This window comes from Carlito syrichta, unplaced genomic scaffold (assembly GCF_000164805.1).
Source record: "Carlito syrichta isolate Samal-C Ts95f unplaced genomic scaffold, Tarsius_syrichta-2.0.1 Scaffold315528, whole genome shotgun sequence".
NCBI classification, from domain to species: Eukaryota; Metazoa; Chordata; class Mammalia; order Primates; family Tarsiidae; genus Carlito; species Carlito syrichta.
In genome coordinates this window covers 191,695-211,203 of record NW_007259624.1, presented here as the reverse complement: position 1 = coordinate 211,203, position 19,509 = coordinate 191,695, and the positions used below count along the sequence as shown (strand labels likewise).

Sequence of the window (19,509 nt, the reverse complement as noted above, 5' to 3'; positions counted from 1 at the left end):
GCAGAAGAATCCAGATCACCAAAATAAAAGCCCAAATCCAGGACAAAGAAGACAAAAAGAAAATACAAATATCAATGAAACAAAAAGCTGTTTCTTTGAAAGGATAAACAAGATTGATGGTCCCCTAGCTAGACTGACCAAGAAAAAGAGAGAAAAAGAGAGAAAAAGCACAATCAGAAACACAAAAGATGAAGTCACATCTGATCTTGAAGAAATACAAAAGATCATTAGAGACTACTATGTACACTTGTATGGAAACAAACTTGAAAACTTTTCAGAAATGGAGGACTTTCTGTCATCACACAACCTTTCTAGGTTGAAACAAGAAGAAATTGAGACCCTAAATAGACCAATAACAATCAAGGAAATTGACTATGTAAGAAGAAAACTACCTACAAAAAAAAAAGCCCTGGACCAGATGGCTTTCCAGCAGAATTCTACAAGACATTTAAGGAGGAGCTGATGCCAATTCTAGTGAAGGTATTCCAGGTGATTGAGAAAGATGGAACTCTCCCCAAATCATTTTATGAAGCTAACATCACATTGATACCCAAACCAGGTAAAGATCCAACAAAGAAAGAGAACTACAGGCCAATATCTTTGATGAACATAGATGCTAAAATTCTCAACAAGATCCTAGCAAACTGGATTCAACAACACATCTCAAAAATCATCCATCATGACCAAGTAGGCTTCATCCCTGGGATACAAGCCTGGTTCAACATTCATAAAACCATAAATGTAATTAAATACATCAACAGATGTTAAAATAAAAACCACATGATTATATCATTAGATGCAGAAAAAGGTTTTGATAAAATCCCACAATCTTCTTGATAAAAACCCTTGAACATCTAGGCATACGGGGAACATACCTCAAAATAGTAAAAACCATCTATGAGAAACCCACAGCCAGCATACTCCTAAATGGACAAAAACTGGAACCATTTCCCCTGAAAACTGGAACAAGACAAGGATGCCCACTCTCACCCTTCCTGTTCAATATAGATTGGAAGTCCTGGCTAGAGGAATCAGAGAAGAGAAGGCAATTGGGGGTATCCAAATAGGAAAAGAGGAAGTCAAGCTATCTCTCTTTGCAGATGACATGATTGTGTACCTTGAAAACCCAAGAGAATCTGTCAAAAATCTCCTTACACTCATAAAGGATTTTGGCAAAGTCTCAGGATATAAAATAAATGTGCAAAAGACAATCGCATTTCTTTACACCAATAATAAACAAACAGAAACCCAAATAAAATGCACAATTCCATTCACAATAGCCACCAAAAAAAATGAAATACCTTGGCATCTTCCTAACCAGAAATGTGAAAAAGACCTTTACAATGAACACTACAAAACACTGCTCAAAGAAATCAAAGATGACACAAACAAGTGGAAAAATATCCCATGCTCATGGATTGGAAGAATTATTGTGAAGATGTCCATCCTACCTAAGGCAATCTACAGATTTAATGCAATACCCATCAAATTACCAGCAGCATTCTTCTCAGACCTAGAAAAAACAACACAGGAATTCATATGGAAACACAAATGACCAAGAATAGCCAGAACAATCCTCAGCAAAAAAAAAAACAACAAAGAAACAAAAAACAAAGCAGGTGGTATCACATTACCAGACTTCAAACTTTACTATAAAGCTACAATCATCAAAACAGCTTGGTATTGGTACAGGAACAAGCATATAGACCAATGGAATAGAATTGAGATTCCAGAAGCAAAACCTCAATTTCTCAACCAACTTATCTTTGACAAAGGCTCCACCACCTACCACTGGGGAGAGGAGAACCTATTCAGTAAATGGTGCTGGGAAAACTGGTTGACCACATGCAGAAGATTGAAACAGGACCCCTATCTATCCCCATCACAAAAATTAACTCTAAATGGATCAGAGACCTAAATGTAAAACCTCAAACCATAAGAACCTTAGAAAATGAAGGACATACCCTCATGGAAATCAGAACTGGCATCCAATTCCTGAACAAAACTTGAAACCCACAGGCCATAAAGGATAAGATAGACAAGTGAGACCTCATTAAACTGACAAGCTTCTGCAAAGCCAAAGAAACCATCAAGAGAGCAGGGAGAAAGCCTACAGATTGGGAAAAGTAGTTGCCAACTCCAGGTCTGACAAAGGCTTAACATCTTGAATCTACAAGGAACTCAAACGTACTGAAAAGAAAAAAACAAACAACCCCATTGTAAGATGGGCAAAAGATATGAACAGACACTTCTCAAAGGAAGACATCCAAGCAGCCAACAGACACATCAAGAAATGTTCAATCTCACTGATCATCAGGGAGATGCAAATTAAAACCACACTGAGATAACCAGCTAACTCCAGTCAGAATGGCAATTATCAATAACTCAAAAAATAACAGTTGCTGGAGAGGGTGTGGCAAAAAGGGAACACTTCTACACTGTTGGTGGGAGTGCAAACTAGTGCAACCTCTGTGGAAAACAGTATGGTGATTCCTAAAAGCTGTAAATATTGACCTCCCATATGACCCCACAATCCCCCTACTGGGAATATACCCTAAAGAACTCAAATCACTCTGTAGAAAAGATTTCTGCACACGTATGTCTATCACAGCATTGTTCACAATAGCAAGAACCCGGAAGCAACCATGCTGCCCAACAAAAGAGGACTGGATTTTAAGAGGACATGGTACATATACACGATGGAATACTATGCAGCCATAATAAAGAACAAAATCATGAATCTCGCAGCAACCTGGATGGAACTAGAGTCTATAATACTGAGCGACCTCTCACAGAAACAAAGATCTGAGTATCACATGCTCTCACTCATATAGTGGACCTTGAACATCCAACGTAATACTATAAGAAGATGACTGACAGTGGTGGGACACTATGTGGGGGGAGGGGAAAGGAGATGGGACTAATGGTAGTAAATATCTGTCTGGGGACGGGGAGACACCTCTTATCAACAAGAGTGCCTGAACGAAGCATATTTGTATACCTAACCCTTAACTGTACCCCACAATATCATAATAAAAATATTGATTAAAAAAAAATAAAATCTCTGAAGAAAACATAAAATTCATAAAACCTCAAGGAATAATTCCTGACATGTGACCTATGTGTTTGGCAAAGTTTCATTACATATAATCATCCAAACACAAACCATAAAACAACCATGGAACTTTATTCAATTGTAAAGCTTCTCTCTTAAAGCCTCTGTGAAAAACATGAAAAGATAGTACATCCACTGGGAGAAAATCATTGCAAGACATACATTGCAGGATGAATGTCTCTCTATTATAGAAAGAACTCTCAAATACTAAAATTTGATGAATCTAGAAAAACAAAACAAAACAAAAAAAACACCAGTAAGAAGGCAGAGCAGGAACCTTTAGAACTTGTTAGCCAGAGGAAACATTCATCAAACCAAATATCCACACCTGGAATTACCATCAGACAAACTCAGGAAATTTGAACAAATGGTAATGATGCAAAGCCCCAGTGAACTGCAGACAGGAATCAGACAGAGGAAAATGGTAAAAACATTGGTCTCGGTGACTGTGAGACTGTTACTTTCTGCTAGTCATTATACTACCACATGTGAATATGTTCCTGGGCTCCATTCAACTTCTTCACTTGCAAGTTTCTTTCACGTATATGGACCATTCCTTTACAAACAGCAAGCTAGAGACACCTTTTCCCTAGGAACCTCAAATGTTTGCAAATATACAAACAACCTTCGGGGTCATCAAAACTCACACTGCAAAAAGTGAGCTGGAGGCAGACATCAGGTTTCCACAGGAGCCTGAATCCCAACAAGAGGAACACAATCATCTACCAACCCATGGGGAACACCTTCAGTTCCAATGGAGCTCAACCACCTGAGGACAACTAGGACAAAGAGAGGGCTTCAGGCTAGCAGGAGACAGCACACACAAGTTGATGGTGGCTCCTATTCCTTCTAGAGAAGACACAACACTAAGCAGAGAAGTCATACCTCGTTGCTGTGCTGTGGGAAGTACATTCCACATTTCTTCCTGATGAGTGAAACTGACCTGCTCTCTCACATAGACTGGGTGTTCCCCATGCTTCTCCCACAGGCTCATCCGTCCAGTTCAAACACTGCTTCAAAGCTGGAGACTCCCTCAGCTAGGTTTAAGGTGCATGCTAGTGTTGAAATGATGCACAAAAATCATCAACTCAATTTCTTGGCAAGCCCATTGAATAAGAATGGTCAAAAACAAACCCATTCTACCATGACAGGATTCAATACCTAATTTGCCAGTGTGTGGGCAGTGTCACACATGTACAAAACATAAAAGTAATCACAGACTCCAAAACATGCACAACTATGATAGCTTCATTACAATCAAGAAGGTTAAAAAAAAAAAAAAAAAAAAAAGCAAGCCCAGAAAACCTGTCATCACACAATGGAAAAATGCTGTGCCATGGATTGAGCTAAAGACATACAAAAGAACAATCTGATCAACAAAGAATTCAAAATAGCTGCTTTAATAAAACTCAGAAGATGCATAGGGGAAAAAATTGAAAAAATTTTCAGAGACACTCAACAGAGAAATTGAAACAGAAAATATTCAAACAGAAATCCTGGAGGTCAAAAGTACAGTGACATGGAAAATGCAAGAGATGGCATCTACAGCTTAACACTTAAGAAACAAAAAAACCTACTGGGATGAAATTTGGCTATCCAAACACACAGATAAGCTTAGGAAAAAAGAATGAGAAGAAATAAAGAAAAATTAAGGTTTCTAGAAGACAAAATCAAGAGAGTACTCATTGTGTTTCTGCATCCACAAGGGACTAGAGAATACAAGAAGAGTAACAAGCTTACCTACAAAATGGTACCCAAAACTTTCAAAACCTACAGAAAGGTACCAATATTCAGGAACTGGGAGCTATAAGACTGCCTATAAGATTCTGCCTAATTAGAACACCTCCAAAAAAGTTACAAGCAAACTCTACAGGGTCAAAAACAGAGAGAGGATCCTGAGGCAGCAAGAGGAAAATAGTAAATAGCACATAAAGAAGGTACAAATTGCCTCCTAGGAGACTGCTAAACAGAAATACTACAGGTCAGAGGAGAGGGGATGATAAACTCAGCATGTTGAAGGACAACAACTCAAAGGCATGAGAGAAAACAGAAAGGCCTCACTCGCCATTGGACAGAGTGGATCCATGTCATGCAAGTAAATCAGAAGTCACTGGAACACAAAAAGATAGGGCCACATAAGGTAGAGTCGGTCAAGTTCATCTGTAATCATGAGAGGATTATGCCAAGGCACAAAGAAATTTTGCCTCAGTCCCCTAACCTGGCAAAGAAAGATAAACAAAACACATGGGAAATAGCTTCTCTTATTAACGCACTAAAAATAGACCCAGCTGGCCCTCAATGTTGTTCCTGAGCTTTGGACACTAAGCCACAGACAACAGGCCGTTCCACACATTGGAAGTTGTAGCAACTCATGCAGAGTGGCAGTAGAAATCCCAAAGCTCACAGTCTAGCACTTTGTGTTTAGAGTTGAGGCCCAGGCACATCTGTGGATATGAATCAGGGTGGTGCCCAGGCACAGCCAGATCTCTGGGATTTTCTCCTCCCTGCAAGCCCCGGCCCTGCTTACCTGTAGGTGGGACCAGTAGTCCCAGGGTCACCGAAGTGGGGAAGGGGCAGAGGGCAGTAGGAGCAGGAGGATGAACAAGCAATGCGTCGTTGTGTCTCCGCTCAGAGTTTCTCTAAGAGGGAAAAAGAGACTGTTACTTGAGATCCTGTTAGCCGTTTTTTTCAGACTATCAGGATTTTGATTACAGCTATTTTTTTTCATTTTGTTGTATTTTTATTTTCCAAAATCAAGTCTGTGAACTCAAGCCTCCACCCCATTTTTGGTTGGCAACAAGATTTCCACTTCTTGGCCCACATCCGCTTGTGCTCCCAATTTCCCGAGGATAGCAGACTCTGGGATGTCATGGGAGGTGAATGTTCATTAGTGGTCCCCACCCGCTGGGCACCAGCAAACTTTCTGGTCTGCAGACCCTCGGCAACCTCCAGGCCGCCCCATGCAGCCCCGCCTCTCATCCCACCACACTTGCCATCCCTCGAAAGCTCTGCCTTCTCTTCACTCTCTGGGTGAGGATGTGAGGGCAACATGAGCCCACAGAAAGGGAAGAGGATGGGATGGGACGCCCTCACTCACAGACCTCCACGCCGCCATCTTTACCTGGCAGTCAGAAACAACTTCGTAACTGAAAGAACTCCGTGTCCATGGCAACACCAAACAGAAGATGCCAGTTGGCCAGGCCAGAGAAGGACCGTTATAGAGGGGGGAATAGAATGCACTTGGCCCAAGATGGCAGAGGCTAAGAAACAGATGCTGTTCTCCATGGGAATAGGGGAGTGGGGGTTGGTAGAGGAGAATAAACTGGGACAAAGGGACAAACACCCCAGGGTAATCACCTCAGAGCAGAGACTATCTCCCCCGTTGGGTGTTTGGGTTCCTGTTTTTATATTGAATAAAGGGACTTCTTCTTCTCGATGTTGATTAAGAAGGGGACATCAAGTATTTGGCTGAATTTGTGAGCTGGAGAAAATGACTAGAGGGCTCCAAATTTTCTGGATAATATTACATTTTTACTAAAATAGGCACAGTCAATAGTCGTCATGACTGGGGGGGAAATTCTCATTGACTCAACCGACCATTTCATAGATGTGAAATAAAATGATCACATCATTGTTTATTAAAAACACACTCATGTTCCTACTTGAGGACACATAAGGAGGGGTGGGGAATGTCATAACCATGCAGAGTAAGCTTCAAAACAGAGCAGACAAAGCATTAGAAATGTCCGCATACAGATTACAATATGCAAATTGTCACAAAGAGAGAAAGAAGCAGAGAAAGAGCACGGTGCCTGTGTGCCTTGGTACATGATCTGAGGTTGAGTAAATGATCACTCTTGAAGGCAAGTTGGGGGAAACTTACACTCCTGTTTCTTTGGTATTTCTGTAAAGCACTATGCAAGAGTCAAACATGGTCACTGAATCCAGTGTCAGGGTGATGACCTTCTTCATGTCAGATCAGAATTAATGGAGAACTGCCTTGGGATGCTGGCTGCCCCAAACCCAACAAGCTCTTGAGGAAAAAAAACAGTGAGAATCTTGGGGCTGATGGACTATTCAAAAATGAACACCATGGAGGTGGTACTTACAGGGAAGTAGCTGAGGTGTGAAGTAGTGTTTATTAAGATCCTCTGTGTGACAGGCCCAGGGTATATGTGAAGAGTGCTCAAGAAAGCCCATTGATGATCATTTTATCTTCACCTGAGTGCTGTGAGTTAAACTGGCAAATTATCTTTGTGTGCAAAACTCACTGTTGCAGCCAGTGTGCTCTCTAGCTCCTGTGGTGACCCCCCAATCATCTTCCCTTAGAGTGGGTACTGTGTTCACTTGGGACCCATATTTACCCATGTTATCAGTAGGAATTTGCTGACCATGCATGGGAGGTTGCAATTTAGAGCTTCAGCATTTTTCTGGATTGTCTCCATGTGCTGCTCAGCACTCATTGTCCACACTTCTCTCCTGCTATTGGGGATGCTGGCCTTTGTGAACTATATCAACACTCTCCCTGGCTCTTTTATTCTCCATTTGTGTTGAGTCAATTAAGAAGTCCCAAGAGGAAGAGCAAGGTGCAAGAGAGTACAGTCAATATATTTAGACCCTGGGCACACTGTCAGCTACTGTTTGACTGTAGTTATATCAAGTGTATTCCAAAGTTTTTCATAACTTTTAGGTACTATCATAAAAGGTAATGTCCTCAAAATTTTATCCCATACAGATTGACTTTTGTGCTTCTTTTTCACACAGGTTAAAACACTATCTACCTCATCAACAAGGGTACCTCCATGATCAATGTTTATATACCTAACCCTAAAATGTACCCCACATCTTTATAATAAAAGTTAAAATTAAAATAAATAAAAATAAAAAAAAAATACTATCTGTCATTGGTGTGTCATCTTTAAACCATGTCTTAATTACACGTGTTTTATTGACTTAGCAAATATTTTGGTATGATCCAGAGTCCTCTGTTGTTGATTTTCAACAGAGTCACATGGCAGACTACACCTCTTGTACGACTACTGTGCTTTCAAGTGTATGAAGTCTTGTTTGATGACCCAGAAGGTAGGTTTTATATTGGCAAATATTTCAGGTCCTAGGGAAGAGGTGTCTATACTTTGCTGTTTTGAATGGGATGATCTATATACATGAAAGGGCTGTATACCGAGAGAAATTCAAGGAACCCTAAGAACATAGCTCCTAAGAACGTAAAGTACATAGCTCCTAAGTACGTAAAGTACATGAAGTTTCCACACAGGTAAGATGTCAAATTCCTCCAAACAATCTATGGATTTAATGCTATCACAGTAAAAAAAAAAAAAATCCTACTAGGCTTTAAAGTATTTCAAGGTATGACTTCATAAGTTGGATCTAAAATTCACATGCAAATACAAAGAAATGTATAAGTAGTTGCATTTAAATTAGACAAAACCAATCAGAAAAAAAGACAAAGAATTCACACACTACAAAGTTAAGAGATTAAGAGTTCTTGATTGGCTAATCTTGCTAGCAATTAACAAAACACTGTGGACTCACATTAATCTAAATAAACAGACCAACAAAAACAAGATGGAATCCAAAAAATATACCCACACATGTATGTGCAACAAACATGGAAATGCAACACAGTCATTCAGGACAATTTTCCAACATATGCTGTTGGGTCAATTGAATAATTAACTTCTAGCCAATCAATTCTCATTCTAAACCAAAATTACCTTAAAATGAACCATAAGAGTATATATGAAACTTAAAACTCATACAATCTCATGGAAAAATTCCTAGAGATGTGACCTCTGTGTTTGGCAAAGTTTGATTACATACAATCATCAAAACACAAACCATGAAGCAACCATGGGACTTCATCCAATTTTTAAACTTCTCTTCAAAAGCCCCTGTGAAAAACATCAGAAAACAGCTCACACACTGGAAGAAAATCACTGCAGGCATGTATTGCAGAATAGATTGTATCAATATTATTGAAAGAATTCTCAAAATATGATAATTTGATCTAGAAAAGGATCCATTAATTTGGTGAACTAGGACTTTTTACTACTTGTACCCCTGTGGTAATATCTATTTGAACATATTTCCACACCTGGAATCACCTTTCAAAGAACCTAGAATATCTTAACAGAAGTGTGAGGCTGCGATGATTCTTTAAGAGACACAATATTAAGTTCAATTCTCCTGTAATGGTCTATAGATTTAATGCAATCCCAATGATAAATTCCAGTAGGCCATAAAATACTTTTGGCCAGAAACTGACATTGATTTTAAAATTAGCATGCAAATAAAAAGGAATATATCTGTATTTAAAATAGAACAAACTGGGCAGGCTCGGTGGATCAGCCTGCAATCCCAGCACTTTGGGAGGCCAAAGTAAGTGCACTGCGTGAGCCTGCAGGTTCAAGACCAACCTGGGCAAATTTGCAAGACCTCATCGTCTCTACAGTAAATCAAAAATTAATTGACATGGAAGTTCTGGCTACTTGGAAGCCTGAGTGGAAGAATCGCCAGAGCCCAGCAGGTCAACACTTGGGTGGCCATGAGTATGCCATGGCACTCCAGCCTGAGCAACAGAGTGAGACTCTGACTCAAAAAATAAAAAAAGGTAGTTCAAACGACTTTGAAAAACAGAACGAAGACTGGGAACTAGTATGAAAGGACAGCAATAAAAATAAATAGATCAATAAAAAAGTGTAAGAAATCTAAGAAATAAACCAACACACACATGTGCTAAAAAAGATGAAAGGCAATTCAGCTGTTCATGTTTAACTTTTCAACAAATGCTGCTGGATCAATAAGAAAGTTTGTTTCAGCTGGGCTCAGTGGCTCAGCCTGTAATCCCACGCCTTTGGGAGACTGAGGTGAGTGGATTGCCTAAGCCCGCAGGTTCGAGACCCGCCTGGGCGGCGAGACCTCATCTCTACAATAAACCAAAAAAGCAGCCGGGCGTGGTAGTGCATGCCTGTAATTCCGGCTACTCGGAAGGCTGAGGCGGAAGGATCGCCGGAGCCCAGCAGGTCGAGGCTGCGGTGGCCGGGAGTGGCCACTGCACTCCAGTCTGGGCGACAGAGTGAGACTCCAACTCAAAAAAAAAAAAAACGTTTGCTTCGATCAATAACATATGATTTCAAAAATGAACTGGAAACAAATCATAGAACTAAATGTTAAACCTGAAACTCTTAAAATCTCTAGAAGAAAATCTTGGTGAATTTCTGTTTTGCAAAACATTCTTAGATACAACCCCAAAACACAAATCACAAAATAACAATTGGACTTCATCCCATTTTTAAACCTCTCTCCAAAAGACACTGTGAAGAGCATAAGAAGAGCTTCCAGACCGGGAAATAATCATTGCAAACCATATATTGGAAAATAGATTGTATCCATATCATAGCAAGAACGCTCAACATGCGACAATAAAATTGTCTCGAAAAGAATCAGAGGAAGATGGTGGATTGGGTCTCTTTAGTGTTGGTACTTCTACAGAAACATCCATTTGAATAAATATCCACACATGGATTACCTTCATAAGAACTAATGGAAAAAAACCCAGAAGTGAGAACGTGAAGCCCCTTTGGACCACAAAGATGTGTAAAACCATCATTGGATAATTAGGGAATTAGTAATCTGTGTCTCTGATGACCCTCTTTGCAAGCTCTTATGGTACCATAACTGGAAAGTCTCTATGGACTTATAGTTTCTACACTGGAATTAGTGGACTGGAGGCAGACATCTGGCTTTCCCACCAGCCTGAGTTTTTCATGGGGGATGCACTCCTTTATCAACCCATGAGGATCACCACCAGTACTAATGGAGTTGAACCACCTGAGGCAAAATACAGAAAAAGAATGTGCTAGGGCAGGCCTCAGCCAGCACACACTAGTTGACAGTAGCTCACCGTCCTGGGCAGAGGAGATACCACACTAACCAGAGAAGCTTTTTCTAGGTGTCATGCAGTAGGAAATATGATTCACATCTCTTCCAGGCTTGAGAGCCTGACCAGCTTTCCCACACAGTTGGGTGCCCTTTCTGAATCTCCCACATGCACATCCATTTCAGACACTGCATCAACGGTGTAGACTCATGTCTAACCTGAGCTTAAGGCACACCCTAGTGCTTAAATGGAATGCAATAGTCAATCCTCTCAGAAGGCTTAGGCAAGCCCACTGAAAGAAAATGACTACAAACAAACCTAGAGTGGAAAACTGGATTAAATAACTAATTTGTCAATGAATTGGCAGAGTGTGTCTCTATAAAATGCAAAAATAACCTAATATCCCCCAAATATGGACCACTGTGCTAAATCAATATATTTTTTTCAAAGTAAAAAATAGACCAGAAAACATGGCCTCAGGCCTTAGATAAAACAGGGTTCTAGAAATTGTATTGAACAGTCTGGCCAACAAAGTATCCAAAATAGCTGTTTTAAGAAAACTCATCAAATTTCAAGAAAATCCAAACACAATAATCCAGAAATTGAACATAGAAACTGATAGAAAAAAAAAAAGAAAAGAAAGAAAGAATCAAACAGAAATCTTAGAGCTAAAAAAATGCAGTCAATAAAATGAAAAATGCAATAGAGGGCATCAACAACACAACTATTCAAATAGAAGAAAAAATCAGTAAGGCTGAAAATAAGCTAATAAAACACTGGACAGCAGAGAAAAAAGAATGACAAGGAATCCATGGGACACCATCAAAAAACCACATCTTTGTGTTTCTGGCATCCACAAGGGATGAAAGAATGGAAAAGGAGTAGCAAGCTTACCAATAAAATAAAATAAAATAATTTTTAAAAACTTTCCAAACCTGGAGAAAGATAAAAAATATCCCTAGAGTAAGGTAAAAATCATCAATAAAATGTATCCGAGATAATAAAAACTCCAAGATATATCATAACCAGACTCTCAAATACCTGAGACAATCAGAAAATCCTGAAGCAATAGAAAAGCAGTCAATAAACATAATAGGATAGTATAAGAGACTTCTCAGCAGAAATCCCACAGGCCAGGAAAGAGTAGAGTGGTATATTCTGAGTGTTGAAGAAAACAGCTGCCACCAAGTAAACGCTCTTCTGCAAAGCTATTTTTCAAAATTAAAGAAGATATAAATGTGTTCCCACACAATCAAAGGCTTAAGGAATTCACTGCAAACAAAACTCCCCTACAATTCCTTAAAGGATTTCTTGAAACGAAAAGAAATGATGCTATTGTGTAACACAAAACATCAAAAGTATAAAATCCACTGTAAGGAACTATCCAAACAAATTCAGAGTACTCTAACATGGTAATTGTGGGATGTAAACCACTTGTGTTCATATTAGAAAGGTTTAAAAAACAAAACAAAAATAGTAGAATAGTTTGCTAATTATGAAACAGTATGAAAAAAGATAAATTATTATATCACAAACACAAAATGTGGGAGAGAAAAGGAGTTAAAGGATAAATTGTTTCTTCCTTTTTTGCAATACAATTATTATACATATAAAATAACTTGTTATAACTGTAAGATGCTCTTTGTAAGCCTGGTAATAACCACAAGTAAAAAAATTTAATATATTCACTAAAAGTAAGAAATCAACATATTGTGATAGAGAAATTCACTTATCTCACAAAAGAAGACAGTAAGAGAGGAAGAAAATACAAAGTTCTAGAAAACTAGTAACAATATCACAGTACCAAATCTTTACCTATTAATAATTACCTTTAATGTAAATAAATTGTTATCCAATTAAAATACTTACTGTGGTTGAATGGATAAAAAGAGTATAAGACCCAAATATACACTGCCATGAGACTCATTTCACCTGTATGGACATATATAACTGAAAGAAAGTAAGTACAAAAAATATTCAAGCAAACACAAATCAAAAGAAGCAAGAATAACTATATATGCATACGTACATTGACAAAATTGCTGGCTGCCACTGCTAGAGCCTAAGCACAAGACACTGGCTGCAACCCCAATGTCCCTGGTATTGGGGCTGCCATGCATTTACAAGCACCCAAAGGATAGGCAACCCTACTAATAGTTGTAACCTGGGAGTGAAACATGCACTTTCTAGCCACCTACCTATAACTGCTGTCTCTAAAAACAACCCTGCCTCCCTGAGCACCATAGCTTCAGTGCAGCTGCTGCCAACTCCCACCCAAACATCCTGCCAGGAGGCTGAGAATCAAGCTGCCTCTACCAATTACAGCCATCACTTGTATGCACCATAGGAGTCCTAAGGACAGCCTGCCCAACCAGCCTCCATCCCCCATCCTTGAATGTGCCATCTGGGGACCCGGGGATTGCCCCCTTTATCCATCACCAGTGTCATTCAAGTACTCCTCCTAGAGAAATGAGGACAGAACAGCACAACCTATAGATCCCAACAGAGTTGGCAGCAAAACATATGTGCCACATGTAGATCTGAAGGCTGGCCCACTTAGCCCAATGCAGTCACTGTCAACACCAGTGTGAGCCACTTCAGAGCTAGAAATTTTCAAGTCATTACTACCACCATCACCCACATGCTGGCACCCTAGAAGTCCAAGGATATACCCACTTGTCCAGTCTACCATTTCCACTGCAAGTAGCAAAGAAAGCCACCTGGCAGGCCAATAATTGGCCAGCCTGGATCCATTAACACAGGTTCCAGGGTGTACTGCACTGAAACCTGAGAACAGGAATATTGGGATTACTGCTGCCTTCACTGGGGCCTGAGAATTGGTCCACGTGGTATCTCCATCTTGAGCAAAACTTCACCATAATCTTTACTAAGAACACAATCAAAACCACTGAGGAAATCACAGACATCACTAATGCTATTACAGCCAAAAAGAAAAAAACTGAAAAAAGTAAGCATTACAAAAAATGTGCAGATATCAGCATAAGAATACAAGAAAAATAAAAAAGTAAAAAAGAGTGAGGAAATATGATACCTACAAAGGAACACAATAATTTTCCAGCAGCAGATTACTATGAATAGTAATAGATTTATGAAATGCCAGAAAATGAATTCAAAATAATGATATTAAAGAAGCTCAGTGGCATACAAAAGAATACAGATAAACAATACAAAAAAAAGCACAAAATCAACTTAGGACATGAATAAAAAATTTAACAAAGATATATATCATAGAAAAGACAAAAAAATCTGAAATAGAATTCACTGAATGAAGTATAAAATACATTTGAAAACTTCAATAATAGACTAGATTCAGCAGAATAAAGAATTTCAGAATTTGAAAAACTAGTCTTTTGAAATAACCACATCAGACAAAAATAATTTAAAAAATGTAAAAGAATGAACAAAGTCTTTGTGTCAAATGAGACATTATAAAGTGACCAATTACTTGAATTTTTAGTGTCCCAGAAGGTAAAGAGAAGTCCAAAGCAATAGAAAACCTATATAACAAAATAATAGCTAAGCATTTTCCAAGTATAGCAAAAGATTTAGACATGTAGATACAGGAAGCTCAGAGATATCCACACAGATACAATCCAGAAAGATCATCTCCAAAGCACATTATAGTCAAATTGTCAAAAGTCAAAAACAAAAAGAAAATTCTAAAAACAACAAAAGCATCTCACCGCTTATAAGACAATTCCCATTAGACTAACAGTAGATTTCTCAGAAGGGACCTTATAGCTAGTAGAAAATTGTATGATATATTCAAGTGCAAAAAGAAAAAAAATTTCAGCTGAGTTATCATTTATATAGGTGATATAAAATCTTTCATAGACAAGGAAATGTTGATGAAATTCCTCCCCACTAGATCCACCCTACAGAAGGGCTTAAGGGGCTCCTACACTTCAACAATATTCTGCCATCACAAAAATATAAGAAACTATAGAACACACTGGTAGCACAAACACATAAATAAGAAAAAGGATTTAAATGTTGTCACTAAAGAAAATCACCAGTCCACAATGAAAAAAAAAAAAGAGAGATATACAGAGAAAAAAATAACACAGCATATACAAAACAACAAGAAATCAGAAAATAACTGGAATATGCCCTCACATACAAAACAGCCTTGAATGTCAATGGATTAAACTTTCCACTTAAAAAATATAGACTGGCTTGATGGATTTTTAAAAATAACTCAATATGCCAGGCTCAGTGGCTCAGCCTGTAATCCCAGCACTTTGGGAGGCCGAGGCAAGTGGATTGCCTGAGCCTGGGCAACTTGGCAAGCTTGTCTCTACAATAAATAAAAAAGTAGCCAGGCATGGTAGCGCATGCCTGTAGATCTGGCTACTTGGAAGGCTAAGGCAGAAGGATTGCCAAAGTCCAACAGGTTGACGCTAGGGTGGCCATGAGTGTGCCACTGCCTGGGTGACAGAGTGAGACTCCAACTTAAAGAAAATAAATAAATAAAAATAAATAAAAAATAACTCAATTATATGCTGCATATAAGAAACTTTACCTCACCTTTAAGGACACATATAGACTAAAAGGGATGTAAATAGTTCGTCCATGGAAAGAGAAACCAAAAACGAACAGGAGTAGCCATATTTATGTTAGATAACACAGACATCAAGTCAAAAACAGTAAAAAGAGATAAAGATGGTCATTATGTAAAGACAAAGGGGTCAATTAGCAAGAGGATATAGCAATTATTAACATATATTCACCCAACACTGGAGTACCCAGATAAATAAATATCCTTAGATCTAAAGAGAGAGATAGGCTCTGATACAATAATATTTTAAGACAGTGGTCCCCAACCTGTTTGGGCATCAGGGACTAATTTTGTGGAAGACAATTTTGGCACAGACTGGTGGGGGTAGTATATTTTGAGATGATTCAAGTGCGTAACATTTATTGTATACTTTATTGTTATTACATTATGGTATATAATGAAATAATTATACAACTCGCTGTTGGGAGCCAGCCTTAGAGTCCCGCCTGATTGACAAAGTCCAGGTGCACTGAGGACCCCGGCCACAAAGCGAGTCTGGGCAGCTGAGGCCCTTCTGTCTTCTATCTTTACTGTTGATACACCGAAGAATTCTGTGCAGTCATGGAAGAAGAAAACAGTATGTTTATGTGAAGTACTCACAGCTAAACTGAGAATGTCATGGTTCATTTTTCCATTTCCCACTATGCCGCTTGGCCTTTTCTAACATATGCAAGGGTTAAACTCTGAAGCACATCAAGAATGCTTTCTTTCACTTGGTTATAAGTTACTAGATATTGCTTGAATAAAAAATGATGTAAGTATATTCACTCATTTGATTTAGAATTATGTAGTTTAGTGTTTAGACATAAGGCTTTTTAGAAGCACAAGTTTATAGTAAGTTCATTATGAATTCATTATAAGTTCTAACACTTATCTAGGAGTTATGTAGGTGATTTATAACACTGTTTTCACAGAGTTAGGATGAAGATTAATCATTAAGGTTTTTACTTAATTCAATAGTTAAAATTTTAAGTTAATGTTTATACAGTGGGTTTTCACTGAATTCATAATATACTAATGGATACTTTTATGATAAATTAACTAAATACAGAGAGCAATCTTGGGGGCCTTGGAAACATCACTAAAAGTTTCTTTTGAGTTTTCTTTAGAAATAAACACTGCCGGGCTCGGTGGCTCGGCCTGTAATCCCATGCCTTTGGGAGGCTGAGGTGAGTGGATTGCCTGAGCCCACTGGTTCGAGACCCACCTGGGCAACTTGGCAAGACCTCATCTCTACAATAAATTAAAAAAAAAAATTAGCCAGGTGTGGTAGCACGCACTTGTAGTTCCAGCTACTTGGAAGGCTGAGGTGGAAGGATCTCCAGAGCCCAGCAGGCAAGGCTGCGGTGGCCGGGAGCGGCCACTGCAATCCAGTCTGGGTGACAAAATGACACTCCAACTCAAAAAAAAAAAAGAAAAGAAATAAACACTGCAGGATGAGAGAAAAGTAACGAAGACACCTGGACAAGAGAGGTGATTATGAAGCTTTGAAGGTCATAGAAGCCCCAGAGGGAAAACTCCTGCTACACGGAGAAACATGCACTTGGAAACTTTCTTGAGACATTTCAAGGACTGTAATTCGGGACTTTGGACTAAAACGATCATTTTTGGCTTTATGAATAAGACTCATTGACTGAAAGTAGACAGTGTTCTTGGCTTGTTTGTTGCTTCTAAGACCACTAGATGATGGTAACTTTCAAAAAATAATGTACGTGAAGGAATTTTATTTGTCTTGCCCCTTTGTGAATGGTATAAAAGCTTTCTGTTAACTAACATTAAATGACATCTGTACTGCAAGCAGGTGTTCAAGTATATCATTTCATCGTAAGTTCCTTCTTTCGCCTATTCCAACTCTCCTTTAGCAAACCTCACACTCTAGCAGGAGCAGGACTCCAGCAACTCACTATTTCAAAAAGAGGTATGATCAGAAGTGGTAAATAAAATAAGGGCAGGCCACACATGGACAAAAGTAAGTGTCAGAGTCTGACCTAAAGTATGCCACCAGATGCAGCTGTACAATTGAAGTACATCAACTCACTTGCCACTCACTGACAACTTTTGATATTACTCTAAAAGAAATTAATTTATTATGGTCTCTGCAGTCAAACCTCACTGCTAATGTTAATCTGTATTTGCAGCCACTCTCCAGTGCTAAATTATCATCTCAGCTCCACCTCAAATCATCTGGCATTAGATTCTTGTAAGGAGCATGCAACCTAGATCCCTAATATGTGCAGTTCACAATAGGTTTCGTGCTCCTATGAGAATCTAATGCCATCACTGATCTGGCAGAATATGGAGCTCAGGCAGTAATGTGTGCCAATGGGGAGGAGATGTAAATACAGATGCAGCTTAACTTGCCCACCACTCACCTCCTGCTGTGCAGCCAGGTTCCTAACAGGATACAGACTGGTTCCAGTTCATGGCCTGGGGGTTGGCAACTTCTGCTTTAGGACTTAAACACTCCACTCTCTGCAGGAAACAGATAATCAAGAAAAAGGTTAACAGGGAAAGATTGGATTTAAGTGCACCTTTTTAAGAGAAAAGTTCTCTCTGTTGTTCTGGATAAAGTACAGAGGCAGAGTCATGGCTCATTGTGGCCTCAACTTCCTTGGTTTAAGAGCTCCTCCCATCACAGCTTCCCAATTAGCTGGGACTGCAGGCACAACACCATGCCAGCTAATTCTTGTTTTGTTGTTGTTGTTGTTTTTGGTAGAAACAAGGTCTTGTTATGCTGTCCAGGCTAGTCTCAAACTCCTAGGCTCAAGCAATTCTCCTGCCTTTGCCTCCCAAAGTGCTTGGATTATAGGCATGTGCCACCACATGTGGTCTAAACTACACTTTAAGCCAAATGATCCTAACAGGCATTTAAAGCATATTTCATTCAACAGCCTCAGAATACACATTTTTCTCATTAGCATAGAAAACATTTTCCAGGATAAACCATATATTAGGACACAAAGCAAGTCTTAAAAATTTTTTTAAATCAAAATTTACCAGATACCCGCTCAGATTAGAGTGAAATAAAACAGAAAGTCAGTAACAACAGGAACCTGGGAACTGTAGAATAAATAAAAATTAAACAATAAGTTACTGAATGACTATTGGGTAAAGGAAGAAATAGAAAAAAATTAAATGAAAGTAGAAGCACAACATATGAAAACCTATGGTATACAGCAAAATCAGTGTTAAGGTGGAAGCAGATAGCAACAAATGCCTATATCAAAAAAGTAGAAAGATTTCAAATCAATAAACTAATGACACAACTCAAGGAACTAGAAAAGCAAGGAAAAAAATTAAAAACCAGCTGGGCTCAGTGGCTCAGCCTGTAATCCCAGAACTTTGGGAGGCCGAGGTGAGTGGATTGCCTGAGTCTGTGGGTTTGAGACCCGCCTGGGCAACTTGGTGAGACCTCATCTCTACAATAAATCAAAAATTAGCTGGGCGTGGTAGTACATGCCTGTAGTTCCAGCTACTTGGAAGGCTGAGGTGGAAGGATCGCTGGAGCCCAGCAGGTCGAGGCTGTGGTGGCTGGGAGTGGCCATTGCACTCCGGTCTGGGCAACAGAGTGAGACTCCAACTCAAAAGAGAAAAAAAAAACCCAAAAGTAGCAGAAGGAAAGAAACAATAAAGATCAAAGCAAAGAAATGAAATAGAGGCCACACACACACACACACACACACACACACACACACACAAAGCAAAAAAAAAAAAAACCCCACAAAAAACAATGAAACAAAAAGTTGTGTTTTTTTTAAGGAGATATACAAAAATAACACACCACTAGCTAGATTAACCAAGAAAAAAGAGAGAAGACACAAATAAGCAAAATGAGAAACAAATAATGAACAAAATCAGAAGTAATTATAATTGATACCACAGAAATACCAAAGAGCACCAGAGACTATTATGAAC

The 19,509-nt window shown here is 38.9% G+C and overlaps 1 protein-coding gene across 1 annotated transcript in view; it reads right to left on the bottom strand.

Moving 5' to 3' along the window:
• LOC103275541 (leucine-rich repeat and calponin homology domain-containing protein 2-like) overlaps positions 1–19,509 on the bottom strand; it is a 122,365-nt gene that overhangs the window by 3,002 nt on the left and 99,854 nt on the right. The window contains 2 exon segments of the mRNA XM_021706398.1: positions 3,763–3,808; positions 5,643–5,754. Of these exon segments, the coding sequence (XP_021562073.1) occupies positions 3,763–3,808; positions 5,643–5,754 (158 nt within the window).